At 41.8% G+C, this 17,334-nt stretch overlaps 1 protein-coding gene and 2 long non-coding RNA genes across 3 annotated transcripts in view; all 3 read right to left on the reverse strand.

The window, feature by feature from the left end:
• The window catches only part of LOC308318850 (transcription initiation factor TFIID subunit 4), a 118,696-nt gene extending 114,099 nt beyond the window's left edge, over positions 1-4,597 (reverse strand). The window contains exons 1-2 of the mRNA XM_080768523.1: positions 3,084-4,597; positions 283-425 (exon numbers count right to left, since the gene is read on the reverse strand). Coding sequence (XP_080624649.1) covers positions 283-425; positions 3,084-4,584 — 1,644 coding nt within the window. The 5' untranslated portion in view covers positions 4,585-4,597. The remainder of the gene's footprint in view (positions 1-282; positions 426-3,083) is intronic.
• Positions 4,598-8,352: 3,755 nt separating this feature from the next.
• Positions 8,353-11,025, reverse strand: LOC308318159. Its single transcript, XR_013964331.1, has 4 exons — positions 10,650-11,025; positions 10,344-10,427; positions 9,817-9,903; positions 8,353-8,658 (listed from the first exon to the last, which is right to left on the reverse strand). It is a non-coding gene; the product is annotated as an uncharacterized lncRNA (long non-coding RNA).
• A 684-nt stretch (positions 11,026-11,709) lies between these two features.
• On the reverse strand, positions 11,710-13,522 carry LOC308321722. Its single transcript, XR_013964662.1, has 3 exons — positions 12,417-13,522; positions 12,182-12,259; positions 11,710-11,761 (listed from the first exon to the last, which is right to left on the reverse strand). It is a non-coding gene; the product is annotated as an uncharacterized lncRNA (long non-coding RNA).
• Positions 13,523-17,334: the final 3,812 nt, after the last annotated feature.

Here is a 17,334-nt window from a genome sequence, read left to right on the forward strand (position 1 = left end):
GCTTACAAAGTCTAAAAGCCAAACAGAAAATGTAATTTTCATTCACATGCTCCAGTGTTCAACAACACTATTAAAATGATTAATCGCAATTATGTAAAATGACACAATCGAGACAGCCAGACAGTAGTGACCATTGTGTATTGGCACACCTGACCTCAACACCACCCTCTGTTTGCATCACATACCTCTTTAAGACCTATAAAACTATTACAATCTACTACGGCAGAACTTTGTAATCTGTCCCTTAAAACGTTACAATAATCCACAGGTGGTCGAATTTACCTGCGGAGCAGGAACTCTGAAGGCAGCTCCAGAGGTGGGGGTGGCTGGCCGTGGAATGATGTTGTTCTGGGCCTGTGCCTGGGCTAAAGCCTGTTGAGGTACCATCACCAGTTGACCCATCTCTGTCCGTACCAACACCATGCCTGGAAGAACAGGGGACAGAGGGCATTAATCATTGACCAGCACCATTCACCATGGAAGTGGTGTCTAACACACAATTTAAGAAGCACAGGTCAGGACATGCATGTTCTCTCTATTCAAAATGATACCTTTATTCCCTTTATTTTATTACATCTTTACTACCTTATTACAGTTGACTACTTTGTTTAATTATTCACGTCATTATTTCAAAACACGAGTCAGTTTATTTTATTTGTACTGAATCAAGTGACAACAGCCCCATTTCTACAGTCTACTATTACACCATAACCCCAGGGGGGTAAAGGGGGTAAATCTGCAACATCGGAGTTGGAACCGGAGACCAATTGGGTCTCCATTGACCCGCTGAGAGCAGAGGTGGACAGCCGCTGCCCCTGCCGGGGGGGCAATGGGGCTCAAGACTATAACGTTCCTTGTGTTCAAAAATAAATTATATGGAAACATTTTACTATGAGACTCAGGTAGTTAGTTAAATCCTTAAATGATGAGTCACAACCTTATAGCTATAATTGCCTATATATAACACACACACACACACACTAGTACAAACTAGTTTTACAGTATTACTACAGTTGATAGGACAATTTAGATTGAGAAATCATTACTTTACTTACAGCATATGCTGTGTAATAATGTAATAAACGTTTCATTAATAATCCCATTATATATCATGACTCAGATTGTAGGAATTGAATGGCAGTAGATACTAGACAAAAAGTGTTATTTCTTATAATACCACTCTTGTGAACTGGCCTGCTGTGATTATTCTTGTTGTATGTACGTTCGACTATCTTGTTGAACTTGGCAATAAAATTGAATGGCAATGTCAGTATATCTGGTTCACCTGACACTTCCCTTTGCCACCTGCCTAAACTCTTATTCAGATGTTAGTTCTGCATCTATGAAAACAGTATTCGGAACTTGTGGTAGAATGAAAAGTTGGATCTACACTGAGTATACAGTATATCCAGCAGTTTCTTTATTTGGGTCCTTGTGAATTAATGCAATGGCAGTGAAGGGATTGTGTGTTTACACTGGGATACAATGCATACGATGCTTGTGTATATCTTTATGGGGAGAAATGTGTAAATTAAGTTAAAATGGTGCAAAAACAATCAGATGATTTGATTTTGAGTGGTGGTACACTAACCGGACTCCACCAGAACTCAATACTGCCGCAATCTGGCGGCGTCAGGTTAACACTTCACAATCATGGCTCAAAAATGAACATGGGCCATGCTTCCAGTTGAGACACGGTCAGAAACCTAGGTTTGTGACGTTTATGGTTCCAACCAGGCCGGTGCAAAGCCAGGAGCACTTTCCATGGTGACTCAGCACATGGTACACATAACCACGCTGTACTGAGTTAAAAAAAAGTCTAGATCAACAACCAGCTGTTTCTTATATTTTTTACAACTGTGGTGTAAAATGTATCAGAAATTTCCCTTGGCATACGGTAATGAACTTGATTTTTATTTTACCTATGAGCACAGCTGCCCAAAACATTGCTGTGTCACCTTATAAGAACAGTGGGGAAGAAAATGCTTACGACTGCAGATTCTTTGTTGATCATCATAATGCTGAAGGCAACAGGTCTCCACTGAGTAAGCTGCAAAGAATACAACTGATCTAAAAGGAAACATTTATTTTGAGTGTTTTACTGCCCTCAGCTGGCGATCTGACAAGCACATGTAGAATTATTTAACAGCTCCTCTTACTTTATCTACAGTGTATTTGTATTTCATGCCTGTCTATCATGACTTTGCACTGTCCCTTTGCCCTGCAAATGAAGTCCTGTTATCCTTCTAGCATGCATGTCACTGCATGCTGTCAAACAATGAACTGTCAGTTAAGTGTCTCTGCCATAATTCCGAGGCAAATCCCTGTAGCTTGACTAGCTTCATTGTATGCCTCTTGTATTGTATTGTATTGTATGACTCTTACAAGGATTCAAATAATTGTTTTGTTGAAAACTATCTTGAGGTTGAAATCTTTAAAACAATGTAAGAAATGTTATGCAAGTGCCATGAAGTTGATTAACAGGTGTAAAGTGCTGGTTGGTTAATAACCATTATTCCCCTATAAACTGTATAGAATTAGTGTGACAGAATCACTTTAACCACAAAGTATAATAATACATGTATTGTACAGGTCTGAGGACATCATCTTGTTGTGGTGCCTGGAAATAGTGACAAAGTTTCCCCAATGCATACTAAGACTGACACACATGGCACAAAAGGTTGCTCCAGAAAAAAACTCAATATAATAATCACCAATGTATTCCAAAATGAAACATTACCCTATGAGTCTCGGGAATCGGAAAAGGGTTATAATCAATGGATGTCATTCTAAACAAGTGCTTCTCAAAGCAGTGTGTCAGGACAGGACCCAAACACGGGTCCAAGAAATTCTCTGAGAGGCCCACAGATTGACTGAACAAAGTCTTTACCATAACAAAGGAATATTCTGAGTAAATATGCTTCACAGGGACCTGACTGACTTCACAGTCAATGCACTGTGTGGCTCTCTATGGGTGAAAGGAGTGTTGAGAACGACTGTAAACTGCCTCCAGAAAAGTGATAATATGATTTGTTCTCTCCACGTTTAGTTATCTCTCTATCATCCCTTTAACAAAACCTTACCCTGTGGGATGGTAAACCCAGGGGGCAACTGAATGGTCGTCTGCTGCTGAGGTGGTCTAACAATCAGTTGAGGGGCTACAATCCTTTGAGGTGTGGGTAGTCCAGGACGAGGTTGAGACTGAGCAGGTGTCGTGGCAGCCACGACAGGCGTTGTTGGCGAAGGGGCCGCTGGCCTTACTACCATTCCAGCGGCTGTGGTGGTGGTTTGAGCAGTTATGTTTATGGAAGTCGTTACCCCTGTGACACAGGTAGGGGTTATGGGAGAGCTCAGTTGCTGCTGTGCTGCTGTTGTTGTTGTTGTTACAGGGATGACAACAGAAGATGGAGAGGACACGACAACAGTATTTATTACAGAATTGACACCGCTAGACTGGCTAGACATTACAACTTTGCAGGGATGTTCGTCTGTCTTGGAAGACCCAGTGTTTGTCACTGTAGTTATGCTGTGGTTCACCGGTGGTGAAGGTGAAGGGGCGGTGGGTCCTAGCCGGGCTCCCTGCTGAACCAACGCCGACACACTGGTTCCATTACCATTCTGAGCTATACTGGCCACGATATGACTCGGAAGTCTATGCAATGCAATAGTTGGCGTCCCTCGGTCAAGAGCAATAGCAGATTGACTCGAAGAGAGCCCTGTGGCGTTAGACATGGTGAAAGTCGTAGTGTTTATACACGTTGTTACCGTTGGAGCAGCGGTAGAATTGGCGGCAGCTGCTGCATTAGCAGCAGCCACGGGGCTGATGCGAGCCACCACTACCGCTGTGTTATTGTTGTTACTGTTATTACTGTTCCTCCTCGTCGTTACAGGTCCACCGTTCAAACTCTTGATCCGAGATGAAGCGGTCCTCCGCGGCGCGGCGCGTTTCCTCGGCGGTGGTTTACTGGCTTCCGTCACCGCCTGCTGGGAAGCCCTACATCCCCGACCGGTGGTGGTGGTGGTGGCAACGGCGACGACGGTGGTGCTGATGCTGCTGCTGACAAGCGGAGACACTAAAGTTGAGCATCCAGATGCGGTAACGGTCAGTGTGGTGATGGATGGTGCTTCCTGTGGCTGCAAAGCGCTGCTGTTCGCCTTCGCGGCGGCGGTGGAAGCAGCTCCATCGCCGAAGGACGGAGCGGAGCAGCTCAGTGAAGATGAGACAGTTTTATCCGAAATCATTTCTTTACAGTTTGTTTCCCCGTGCATGTCATTTTTGTGTACCCCCGCTAGTCCTCCTTGTTGACGTTGTTGTTGTTGTTGTTCTGGTGGTGTTGTGGTGGTGCTGCTGCCCACCACCACTTGAGCTGGTAGCGTTTTCCCCCCCAAGTGATGATGGTTTTTTGCGGTGACCGTCGGGCCAGTGGCTTTATTATGTTCAGCCTGTGCAGTCTCAGCCGCGGCTGGGTGGCTCTGCTGGCCGGACAGCTGCGACTCCAGGGAGCCGACGAGGTCGCTCACGGCTTTCTCGTCCACCTCTGAAAAGAGCATATCTTCCAGGGGGTCGGAGGCGCCCGCCGCCATCTCTGATCCAGGCTCAATCTCTCTCTGGTTTAGAAAAAAAGGGGGGGAAAAAACTATGTAGTATTTGTCTTGTACCGCGCATGCGTGTTACTAGGCATTGTGGGAATGATTCTGACGTCATTAGAATTAAAAAGGGAAAGGGATAATGGGTAATCTAGCTGTACTGTAGTACCTTAGAGTATATAGTGTAGTACACGTTATATGTAAATTTATTCTCTAATCTCTATGAATTATTATATTTTTTTCCTTGCCCACTGGTATTTTATTTTTATTTCTACGGTTTTACTTTGTGTTTTGGGTTTGAATGAACACGCAATGTCTCGTAACTTTGTATTATTTTGGATTAATACAAATGAAACAAATAATATAATAAGTAAATAATAAGCATAATGCAATTAATCAAAGAAAAAAACTATAGCCTGCATTTTTCTTTGCTTGGTAATGGTTTTATTATTGAAACTGTGACTGTCATACAGGTAGATAAATCGTACGGTCACTTAACACATTTTATTTGCTTTAAAATGTATAACAAATGAAAAATGAAACACACACACACACACACACACACACACACACACACACACACACACACACACACACACACACACACACACACACACACACACACACAATTCATTTAATGGAATCGATTGCAAGTTAACCATATAGGCTCTAAGATTGCAACTCAAAGATGAATAATCATTTAATCATTTAATCATTTAATATCCCATATCCTGGGAGGCGCTGTGATTTGCTAGTTGGTTGCAAAGTAAATAACATGTCCAAATTGAAATGTAAAGCCAAAGCCAAATGTTTTGGCATGTTCATATCGGTTCATATATCATATTTCATATTTTATTCATATATCATTATTCGTTTTTATAAATAAATAGATAAAAATACGACATTATCAGTTAAATCATTTATATAAGGAACGTGAATAATGACGTCTCCCTGACAACTACGCAGCCGAGCCAATCACGGGGAGGCTGTCCCCCCAGGCCTGAGGATTTTATAATAAGAAGGTATAATGGATTTTTCATACTGCGCCCAGTGCGCCGCAGAACCGGTGTTGCCATGTCTGCTTATTATAAGCGACTTTGGGCTCATCTTTCTGTAAAGTTGCTTATAAATATTGGTAGTAGCAGTATTTTATTTATTTTTTGTATTGGGCTTGTCTCTAAAATGTGCTTAGTTAGGCTTGCTTCCAAATGTTTTGATTATTGTTTAAACCAGTGTAAGTGTTACAAAATACAAATATAGGCCTACACTTCTATGCAACAAAAAAAAAGAATAATAAACACAGTTTAAACAAAAATCAGACCCGTCTGAAGTGAGTGGTGCTGTACTGCACTGTAGGCGGACTGCACTGTAGGCGGACAAAACAAAGTGTTTATTTTCTTCTTTCTAATGATTTGATCGGCCCAAAATATTGTGTTCATTGTCATGATTTGTCACGATCCGAGTTGGCTTTGTCCGCGGCGTAACCGTCTTTAAATAACTACTTTAAGAAATGCCTATGAGGAAAATGAACGGCGATTTATTTTCCGGGTCTCTCGAGGGGGCGGGACTGCGACGCTCTATAGGAGTGGTTGCGCCACTAAAAATTAGTGTGTGTGTGTGGGGGGGTCCATTTGGACTCTCTCAGAGTTAAGTTGACATTGATTTTACGATATAAAAGTTATAATAAATTGAGGTCCCAGATATAAATGGCATTAAATGGGGGTCAGTAGCCTATGCATGTAAAACTGGGCATCCTTCCAATTAAAATGATGAGAATCACTGCTAGAGCCCTGCCATATCTTTTCAAATGGTGTTTTGCCCTGAAAATGAATTCATTTCACACTCACGGGTTAAAGATCCATAAGGGTCCATTTGGTTACCAACTCTCCATAATTTATATTAGCTGAGAACCACTGTTCTACATCTATTCTAAGCTTACTTAATGATCATTGCAAATGGAAAAACAAATGTTCCCTCAGTAATTTCTGAAGCCTGACTACGGCCTTGGTGGGGGGGGACCGAAAATAATCTTGCATAGGGTCACCCGAGTCCTACAACTGTTTGATTTAACAATGCAATATGAAATAAAATTTTGAACCCTCAAAAATCTCGAATGACCCCTCAGTTATTTCATTCTGCAGCCGGCTCTGGTGCCTCCGCTCCATTACGCAGCAATGTGTGTCCCTATACGCAACGACGTCGAGTCTGTGGGGGCTATGGGGCTGTAGCCCCCATGAAGAATTAAATAGCCCCTTTTAGCCCCCATGAAGATTTTCGTGGACATTTTATATTAACATTACAGATTTTCTGGGAATTATTGACCCTCTGTGACTCTGTCGCAAAATTCCGAAAATGTGAACCTCTCCGCCGGCTGTTCAGAGGTGTTAAAAGTACTCAAATGCTAATCAGGTTTCTTTTGTTTTCACCTAGCCAGGTATTATATGCCTACAGTACAGTGCCCATAGGCAGCGGGTGTGTATAAGGCTAGGGAAGGCTTAGCCTTCCCAAAAATTATGCTGGGTATTTTTTTTAAATATATATAATATATGTGCGCAGCATTATATAGAAGGCTATTGTGTGTGTGTGTGTGTTGTTGGTCCCTGGTGATCGGGTAGGTAGGCTATACAGCAACTGGCCTAATCAGCATTATGATTGGCTACTATTGGTATGTCTGTAAAGCTCGTCCGCTTCCAGTCGCTTTGTAGCAAACAGTAGCGCGCACTGGTTTGTTTTGGGAGACAGCAAAACGCAAAATGTATTTTCCAAGGCAAAGATAAAGTAATTCAGAAGAAGAAGCTGTGACTCGGCTGTCAGAACTCAGCACCACCACCAGTGCCCGCACGGTTCACAGTTCACACCACTGCAGCAACACTGACACGTTCAGCGGAGTGACTGCTGTCTCTGTGCCGTCTGTGATAAGAGCCATGAGCCGCGACTCCCGGGAGGGGCAGCAACACCGCCGGGTAATCTACACAGACTATAGTGAGACTACACACTGACTCGAGAGAAAAGACCCATATCGTCCAAAATAGGCTAATCAGTCGTTGTCTGTGTATAGGCCAATTCATTGGTAAAAGTGCTAAATAACTCATTTTTAGACCATTTGGGAAATAAATAAATCCACAGCGGCGCGATCTAAGGGTAATGGACACATAACGGACACCCGGGTATAAATGCAATAATTTATTAACAAGAAAATAATGAATATTTACAGATATATGGCATCATGCATAAATTACAATCAACATAAAACATATTACTTTTATTACAATTTTTTTTGACTATGGCGTCTTCTCTCGTGTATCATCAGATGTCCGGCTCCATGCTCGCCTCTCCTTGGAGGCCAGTTGGGTCAAAACAAAGTATATCACATTGTGACAGCTGTAGTGAGTCTACAGTCCACCTGCCTGCTGGCAATATAGCCTGGTTGTGATATGTAGATGTGATTGATATTTTTGTTTGTTTGTTTTTTTAAGTCATTCTATAACAAAGTAATTTAATTTATTTGATGTATTAATTGTATTTTATATATTACTATGTTATTACTAATTTTATGTATAACTATATTACTAATTGTATTTATTTGATGTATTACTATGTTATTACTAATTTTACTTCATGCATTACAAATTGTATTTGTTTTATGTATTACTGTTATTACTAATTTTATTTTTTATGCATTTATTTATTTTATGTATTACTGTCATTACTAATTTTATGCATTACTATATTGATAATTTAATTTATTTTATGTATTATTGTCTATATTACTAATTATATTTATTTTATCCATTACTATGCTATTACTAATTTTATTTTATGTATTACTAATTTTATTTACTATTTTAATTTACATTTATTTTACCATTTTAATTTACTATAATCTATTTTTTTATCGTTCGTTTTATCCATTTATTTACATTATGATCTAGTTATTTATTATTGTATTGTTTATTATTTTCAAAGAGCCCTGATTGATCACATCTACATATCACCACTACCAGTCAGGATCTGAGTGACTCAGAACCCTGGTGACCTCCAGATGGAGCCACACAGGAGACCAGCAACGTCCTAAAGAAAAGAAAGAAATGCTCATTACTACTTTGTTCATAAAACAATATTGATTGAAATATTTATTAACAGTTTGCAGAATTACAGTACATGTCAAGCACAAACTCAATACAAAGACTGTTAACTGCAAGTGGACGACCCAATTAAGCATTACACTTGTTTACAAGAGGGTCCACCATGTTCAATTCTTCAAAACATTTAGAGACGTACAAATAAGACACTTCTATATAGTCAAAGAACAGAACAGGAATTCATCATAAAGGAGGTAAAAAGGGAAAATAAACGTATACAGTGAGGGGAAAAAGGGAGTCACATGTCTTAATGACTGTTGGTAGGGCGTTCCACATTTTGGTGGCATAGGAGTGAAAATAATTTAGTCCCTTGTTTGTGCCGAATCTGGGTTGTACATGGTTCGTTGCACTCCCTCTGGTGTTGTGGGTGTGGACTTTGTTAACATAAAGGAAGTATCTAGACAGGTACATGGGTATCTTGGTGGTGTATCGAATCTTGTGGACCAGACCCATTGCAAGATGCTGTACTCTGTCGTCGACCCTAAGCCATTCCAGCCTGTCAAAGTGGGCAGGAGTGAGGTAGGTTCGGGGGGTGAGGCCAAGTAGGAGCCTGACCAGTTTGTTTTGAGAGGTCTGGAGCCTAGTTTTAAGGGCCTTTGAGGTGCTGTGGTACATGCATAGTCAAAGAAACCTTGTACGGGGGCTCCTGTTAAGGTCTTCAAGGTGTTTTTGTTGACCAGTGAGGAGATCCTGTAAAGGAATCTTGTTCTTTGGTTGACTTTTTTGATTACGTTGGTGGCCATTTTATCACCGGAAAGATTAGCCTCCAGGATGGAACCTAGGTAGGTAATTTCATCTTTACGTGTGATAACATTGTCACCAACTCTAACCAAGAAGCCATTTGCCTTGCTGAGATTACTATTAGATCCAAAGAGAATGGATTCAGTTTTTCCCCAGGTGTAAAGATAGTTTGTTATCAGCGAGCCAGGTGCAGATTCTACCGAGTTCAGAGCTGAGGGCCTTTTCAACCTGCAGTTTGTTCCTGTCCGAGACTAGCGGTGCCGAGTCATCTGCGAACAGGAACAAGTTGCAGTCACAAGCTGATGTCATGTCATGATCATAGTGTGTGCGTGTGTTGTATAGTTACCTTGCTGTGATGTAACTCCAAAGGTGATCAGAAATAGTTGCTCCATCGGCTAGAAACGTGCTCTTCACCGGCATGATGATCTTGTTCCTAAAAAAAGTCTATAGTCAACCCTAACTGATTACAGAACATGATATAAAAAAACACAACTAGAAGGATTTAGGCCTGTCACAATTACCTAATCGCCAAGTATTTGAGATACTTTTTTAGAGATTAGTCATAATCTTCTCCATGTTGAAAATGTTCATATATTGTCAAACATTTTAAAGAAATAATGGAAGCAACCGATCTACAAGCTCTAAACGTGTCACTTTGTAATTTTCTTCTCTTTTAGTGTATAAAGTTGTTGAATTATGCCATGTGCAGCTTTTTGTTTACAAAGCCTACAAAAGCCAAAGTTTTATTTAGAATGTTATGTTATGACGCAATTAAATTGTTACTAGTAATTTATTTGAGAAACAATTAAATCGGCCATTATAAAACCTCAAATTCCGACAGGCCTAAACGGGTTCCAGTGATGTCTACCGAACCTTCCAGCTCCATCCGAGCCTCCCAGAAGTCTTCAGCGGAAACAGGAAAGCTTCGGATCTCGGGCATCGGCTGAGATCTCCATTCTAACAAAGAACGAAAGACAGACAGACAGACACACACGCACCCCAAATTAGCTTTGCTGTGTGTGTGGGTGTGTGTCCTGTCACAACATACACATGCACTTACAGTAACGTTTAAGAATAGGGATTGACCGATTATCGGCAACGGACGATTATTGGCTTTTTACTATAAAGCCTATAAAAAAGCCCCAACCCTAAAGCGGTTCGTACTGTCGAGTTCCTCACCGAAGCGGTTCGTATATGTTGAGTTCCTCTCCGAAGTCCTCCAGCGTCTACCCAGATCTCCGTCCTCTGTCCTCCCATCCATCCAGGCCCAGGTCCGAAGTCCTCCAGCGTCTACACAGATCTCCGTCCTCTGTCCTCCCATCCATCCAGGCCCAGGTCGGAAGTCCTCCAGCGTCTACCCAGATCTCCGTCCTCTGTCCTCCCATCCATCCAGGCCCAGGTCCGAAGTCCTCCAGCGTCTACCCAGATCTCCGTCCTCTGTCCTCCCATCCATCCAGGCCCAGGTCCGAAGTCCTCCAGCGTCTACCCAGATCTCCGTCCTCCCATCCATCCATGGACAGACCTGCAGATCTCTAGAGGCTCCAGCTGCGTCTGCCATTTCCATCCTGAGAGAGAAAGAAGAAAGCATTAGCTCTACAAGCTCACAACACGTTGCAACGCGGTGTGAGCTTGTAGATCTGCTATTTTTGCTGAACGCTCCCTCAGAATAGGGATGCTGGGGTTGAAGTCGTAGTGTCATTAAGACTTTGATTAGCTTGGAAGGCTGACAGACATTCAACCACAGTGCCACTAGGAGGCATCAACACATGTACAGTCCTCAACATCTTTTGTCATTTTTTATTCAAGTGCTTCTAAAAGCAGATGAGATATTGACTCTCAAACTATTGTGCAGAGTCATTTAGATTTATCATAAAATATTTAAAACATTTGGATGACTGTAGTAAATGATGCCATTCTTCGTGCCATAACAGTACAAAAGCAGTTATCCATCCTCAGAAACAAGCCATAACTATTCCTACTCACAGCTCATCAGAGTCCTCTGAGGAAGCCCCCGGGGGGGGGGGGGGGGGGGGGGGGAGCTTTGGAACGGATCTCTGTCCGGGAACATCAGCTCGTCTATCGATATCTCCATTCTAACAAAGAAAGAAAAGAAAAAAAACACACCAAATTAGCTTTGCTGTGTGTGCATGTGTGTGTGTGTGTGTGTGTGTGCGTGTACCCTGTCCAGCAGTGGCGTTCCAGCGACGTCTACCCAGATCTCCGTCCTCCCATTCATCCATGGACAGACCTGCAGATCTCTAGAGGCTTCAGCTGCGTCTGCCATTTCCATCCTGAGAGAGAAAGAAGAAAGCATTAGCTCTACAAGCTCACAACACGTTGCAACGCGGTGTGAGCTTGTAGATCTGCTATTTTTTGCTGAACGCTCCCCCCAGAATAGGGATGCTGGGGTTTTAAGACTTTGATTAGCTTGGAAGGCTGACAGACATTCAACCACAGTGCCACTAGGAGGCATCAACACATGTACAGTCCTCAACATCTTTTGTCATTTTTTATTCAAGTGCTTCTAAAAGCAGATGAGATATTGACTCTCAAACTATTGTGCAGAGTCATTTAGATTTATCATAAAATATTTAAAACATTTTGATGACTGTAGTAAATAGTGCCACTAGGAGGAATCATACTGCCATGCTATACTTCGTACCATAACAGTACAACAGATATCCATCCCAACAAGAAATATTCCTACTCACAGCTCATCAGAAGTCCTCCAGGAGGGAAGCTTTGGAACGGATCTGTCCTTCCACGACGTCTACCACGACCCATCCACCCTAAGAAAGAAAGAACGAAAGATTAATTTAAGTGACCAAGAGCCAGATATACGTACATTGTGTCCTTTCACATCATACACAAAATGTATAGAGAACATTTAAAACAGAAGCCGACCATACCACTCGCAGTAATGGAAAAGTCTAAGTGGTTTCTTACTTTGAGCCGCCTTCAGAGCCCCCCCATGCAGATTCATCCATGGACAGCGAGAACTGCAGATGTCCACCTGTAGGGGCTCCGGTTGAGCCTCGCAGCATCTGGAATGAATACACGGTGGTTATAGTCTATGAATGGCTTTGCACATCGTTGCTGCTGCCAATAGGAATTTGTGATGTCTGTGTGGCGACAATTGCTGGGTCTGTCTGTTTTTTTATAATACATACAATTTATATAGCACTTTTCAAGGTACCCAAAGTTGCTTCACAAAACAGTAAAAACAAATTTATTTGAAAATAAACTAGTAACTGCTGTTCAACACTAACAGCTACATCCACGACCTCCCTGCAACAACATCAGTGAAGTATGGCTATGCAGACGACCCGATTACTGTGTCCCAGTCTGGAGCCGTAGCTCTCATGTCAAGAAGCTGGATGCTGCCCTCAACACCGGATGGGCCACCCCAAACAAACTGCCTGCCTGTTCTCGCTGGAATCACTCCAACAGAGGTCAGACGAGAAGCAGCCACGCTGGCCCTCACTGAGAAGGCACAGCTGAGTGAATCCCAGCCATCTCCTCCACAAGGTCGTCAGAGACACCACAGCACACATGCCTCAAGTCACGGTGCCGTTTGCCACAACACACACACACCAAGTCACGGCGACCTTTGCCACAGCACACGTGCCTCAAGTCACTGTGCCCCTTTGCCACACAGGCCCAGGAACTGCTCCACACAACACCAGCTGACACCTCCAAGGCATCCTGGGTGAAGGCAAGACAGAGGGACCAGTGGAATACATTGAGGACCCCAAATATGTTCTTTGCCAGCACCTCCACTGCAAGGAGTGGACAACCCTCAAAGCAGAAGTGGGACATCTCGGACAGTGCCCACTGTGAATGCGAGGATCCACTACAGACTGTGGAACACGTAATGACCATTTGCCCCAAATACCGGCCACCGAATGGTGATCGTGGCTTAGGTGACCTAGACAATGACACATTGTACTGGCTTGCTGCAACAGAGCTGAAGTTCTATGGACATACGGCAGAAGATGTTTAAGAAACTTTTTTGTAATTTCTTCATTTTTTCGGCAAACCTTTGTGGCATTTAATTTATGGAACATGTGGGTGTTTCTTTATTTATTGGTGAAGTTTTAGTGCCACTTGTGGCATTCTTTGAAATGTATTGACACGTTTGATATATGTTTTTGTTAGGGATGTCCGATATTATCGGCCGATAAAGGCATTAAAAATGAATAACTTAATTTTACTTTATTTATTATTTTACATTAAAAACATCTACAAGCTCACAATACAATAAGACACATGAGAGCTTGTAGATCTGCCATTTTCAAATGATTTTTATACATTTTAAATCTTGAGATGAGAGATTAGATCATTTTAGATGAGACATTTTGCATAATGAGTAATTATTAATAATTACTTTTGGTATTTTAAGTACATTTTCTACCAAAACCTTTGTACCTTTACTCGAGTACATGTTGAATTGTAACGGAGTATTTCTATATTGCAGTATTGCCTACTTTTTTAAAGTAAAAAGTTTGAGTTATGTTTCCACCACTGGAAAAAGCCTGCATATAATATATATGTATCTGTTGATATCGGCAATTATGAGTTGGACAATATCCAACACGGACTGTCGGACATCCCTTGATTTGTGTGATTTTGTCCAGCTTTTAGTGAGTTTGTGGCATTTTGTTAACAACCAAAGAGCACACCCAGTATGTATCACAAGGCTATTTCCACCAGTCAGGTGTACTTATATCTACATCTCATAAGCGGCCATGAACTAAACACTACAGATATCACAATTTGACTTTGGCAGCAGCAAGAAACGACTGATATGCAAAGCTCTTCAGCCATGCTTCTCTCTATACAAACACTCATAATGTCCACATGGACATAGCAGCCATGATGGGGTGGTTCACACAGGAGACCAGGTTCAGTGTTCCAGCAGCATCTACAGTCATCTCCATCTACATCTAGAAAGAAAGAAAGAAAGACATCAGAAGCTGACCATATCACTCACAGTAATAGAAACATTTTAAAAGGATCTCTGGCTAATAAGACAAATATTCCTTAACATTATATTTGCCATCTATAACTAAAATTGTAAAATATAAACCAGTTAAATATTTTATTTCTTTCATATAATCTTTTACTACATAGGAACTGTTCCCGTCGCAGGTCCATGTGTGGTCCAGCGCTATGGAATGCACTTTCTAATAAAAAGTACTTAAAATATTGCTTTGATGCTTATATCAATTAAGCTGTTTTTGTATTAGCAAACACACGGACAGGCCTCTTTCATACTGGAGTAATTCATCCGCTTCATTTACAGACATCAGTAAAACGTGACATGACGTCCGTATTTAAAATACAACAGCAGCGCTTATTTTCCAGATCCAAACTTAGCGTTGCACAAAGCTTGCTTAATAGCGACATCAATTCATTCCAATCCACATTAAATGTCGCGCTCTGCGCGTTCATTCATCCGTATGGTATCGCTCATTTCATTAGCTTCAATAGCGTGACACATCCATTATGGTTAGATCCTTCCAATCGATCCAATTTCAATACTTGTGTCCGTATCAGAGTAAAGATTTCAACTTGAATGTAGGGAAAATATGCCTTTCTTTCTTTTATCACCAGAGATATACGGTTTAACAACATGCTCACACTTTGGGACTTGGGCGTCTTGTAGTTTACTCACTTGTAGCCGTTTGTCGATGGTGATTGATGATGACTGCATGTCACACCCCTCTCTGAGGCTAGGGTAGTATGAACAAACGGATGGCACGGCTATGCAGTTGGGCAGAGTTTAAGCAAGATTTATTAACCCCAAGTGACAGACAAGTGAACAACAAAGGAGACCAAACGTCTGCAAAATAGAAATAAAAAGATATATTCAAAACAAAGTACTGCATATCATATATAACCACATAAATCAAACTCATTTCCAAATAAATCATATGATATAAGCATAAGTATTTATAAATCCAGCCTTTTCAAATGTACATTAAATAATTATAATCTATATATATATATATATATATATCATAATAAACATCACAGTAATAGATCTATGTAAACCATGGTATTAAATAATAACAAAATAACATCACCTCCTCAGAGACAGCTCCTTCCCCGACCAACAGCAGCAGAGTGTGCAGACAGACTGACTTGGATATTCAGTCTCTGAGCTTTATACCCCCCATGGCCCCTCCCACTAGACTGGACCAACTGAATAGGGGTCAACATGATCCACAACATGTCAACTCTGCCTGGCTTGGCACAAAACACATTCATATACATTATATTCATATTCACATTTCAGTTGAGCTTGTAGCTCTATTTTAAAGTCTTTTTAGGTTTTCCAAAAGTCCTTTAATCCTTTGATGTCCTTCTGTGACAGGCAATCCTCCCCCTCCCTGGAAGGGGAGTTGGTTTGGCCCAATATAGAGTTCAGCTGCTTAAAGAGACAGGAATCTAGAGAGCAGTGTGTGTGTGTGTGTGTGTGTGTGTGTGTGTGTGTGTGTGTGTGTGTGTGTGTGTGTGTGTGTTTGTTCAGTTTGCTGCTTCTTAGTAGTCTTTGCATGTCCTAACAGTGCGCGCTTACTGAAAGGCATGTACACTAGCAGCAAACAGTGACAGGGTGGGGTCACACTGTCACACTGCAACAGGTTGATATTATGGTAGGAGTTTGTGTCGTGTGAGTGTAATGGTTTCAAAATAAACGGGGCAAACAAAACAAGAACAGGCTCCAGACATAAACTAAAAAACAGACGAGCGCAGGGTTCAATAAACAAATAATAAAGTACTTTTCTTTCTGTTGGCAGAGCTGCCATTACAGCGAATCGCGATAGACGGAATCTAGATAGCCTGGGAGCTAGTCGGACATCAGTCGGGGAGGCGGGGCTGCGGGGAGCCCCCATGACGATCATCATAACTCTTCGGCTCTGCCTATACGTACGTGTCTCTGTGTCCGAGCACGGACAGCTGCAACAGCTAAAGTGGTCAGTAGAGTACAGAGTAAAGTGGCACATAGTACACACTACAGTATGAGCCATGGGCTGATGGGCACTGTCATTTCTCGAAGATTCTTTCCAGAAAATAATAAGTAGCCTACAGTACAGAGCACAGTACACTACAATAAGGGTCACATTTGGTTTCATTTTACACTATCAAGAGTTAAAGTTCTATAAGGGTCCATTTGGTTACTAACCATCATTTAGCTGGGGACCACCTGGAACCCCCCTCAAGGAACACTGGTGGTCCCTGCAGGGGCAGCCTTAGGAATCTGCATGGAGACCAAATATGAGTGACATGATTATTCTTTTGATACAGGCATATTGGTACAAATAGTTTTGACTGATTGATTGATTGAAATATTTATTAACAGTTTGCAGAATTACAGTACATTTCAAGCACAAACTCAATACAAAGACTGTTAACTGTGAGACGACCCAATTAAGCATTACACGTTTACAACAGGGTCCACCATGTTCAATTCATCAAAACATTTAGAGACGTACAAATAGACACTTCTATATGGTTAAAGAACAGAACAGGAATTCATCATAAAGGAAGCAAAAAGGGAAAAGAAACATATACAGTGATGAGAAAAAAACTGGGGGGGATTCAGATTTTACGGGGGCCAGTTTCGAATTGCAGCCGTCCGTAGGTGCCCTTTGAGAGCGGTTTTGAAGGAATCAAGGGGTTCACATGTCTTAATGACTGTTGGTGGGGCGTTCCACATTTTGGTGTTCAATATTGCGCACTGCTGCCATTACTCTCGACATTTAGGCAGCAACAACACCTCTCCTCATCCTGTCGTCCCTTCACAATAAAGTGTCTCCCCTTTACCTCCCTCCCAATGCCGCACAGAGAGAGCAAGGCA

The sequence above is a fragment of the Protomyctophum bolini genome, assembly GCF_963924005.1.
Source record: "Protomyctophum bolini genome assembly, chromosome: 1".
In the NCBI taxonomy this organism is placed as follows: Eukaryota; Metazoa; Chordata; class Actinopteri; order Myctophiformes; family Myctophidae; genus Protomyctophum; species Protomyctophum bolini.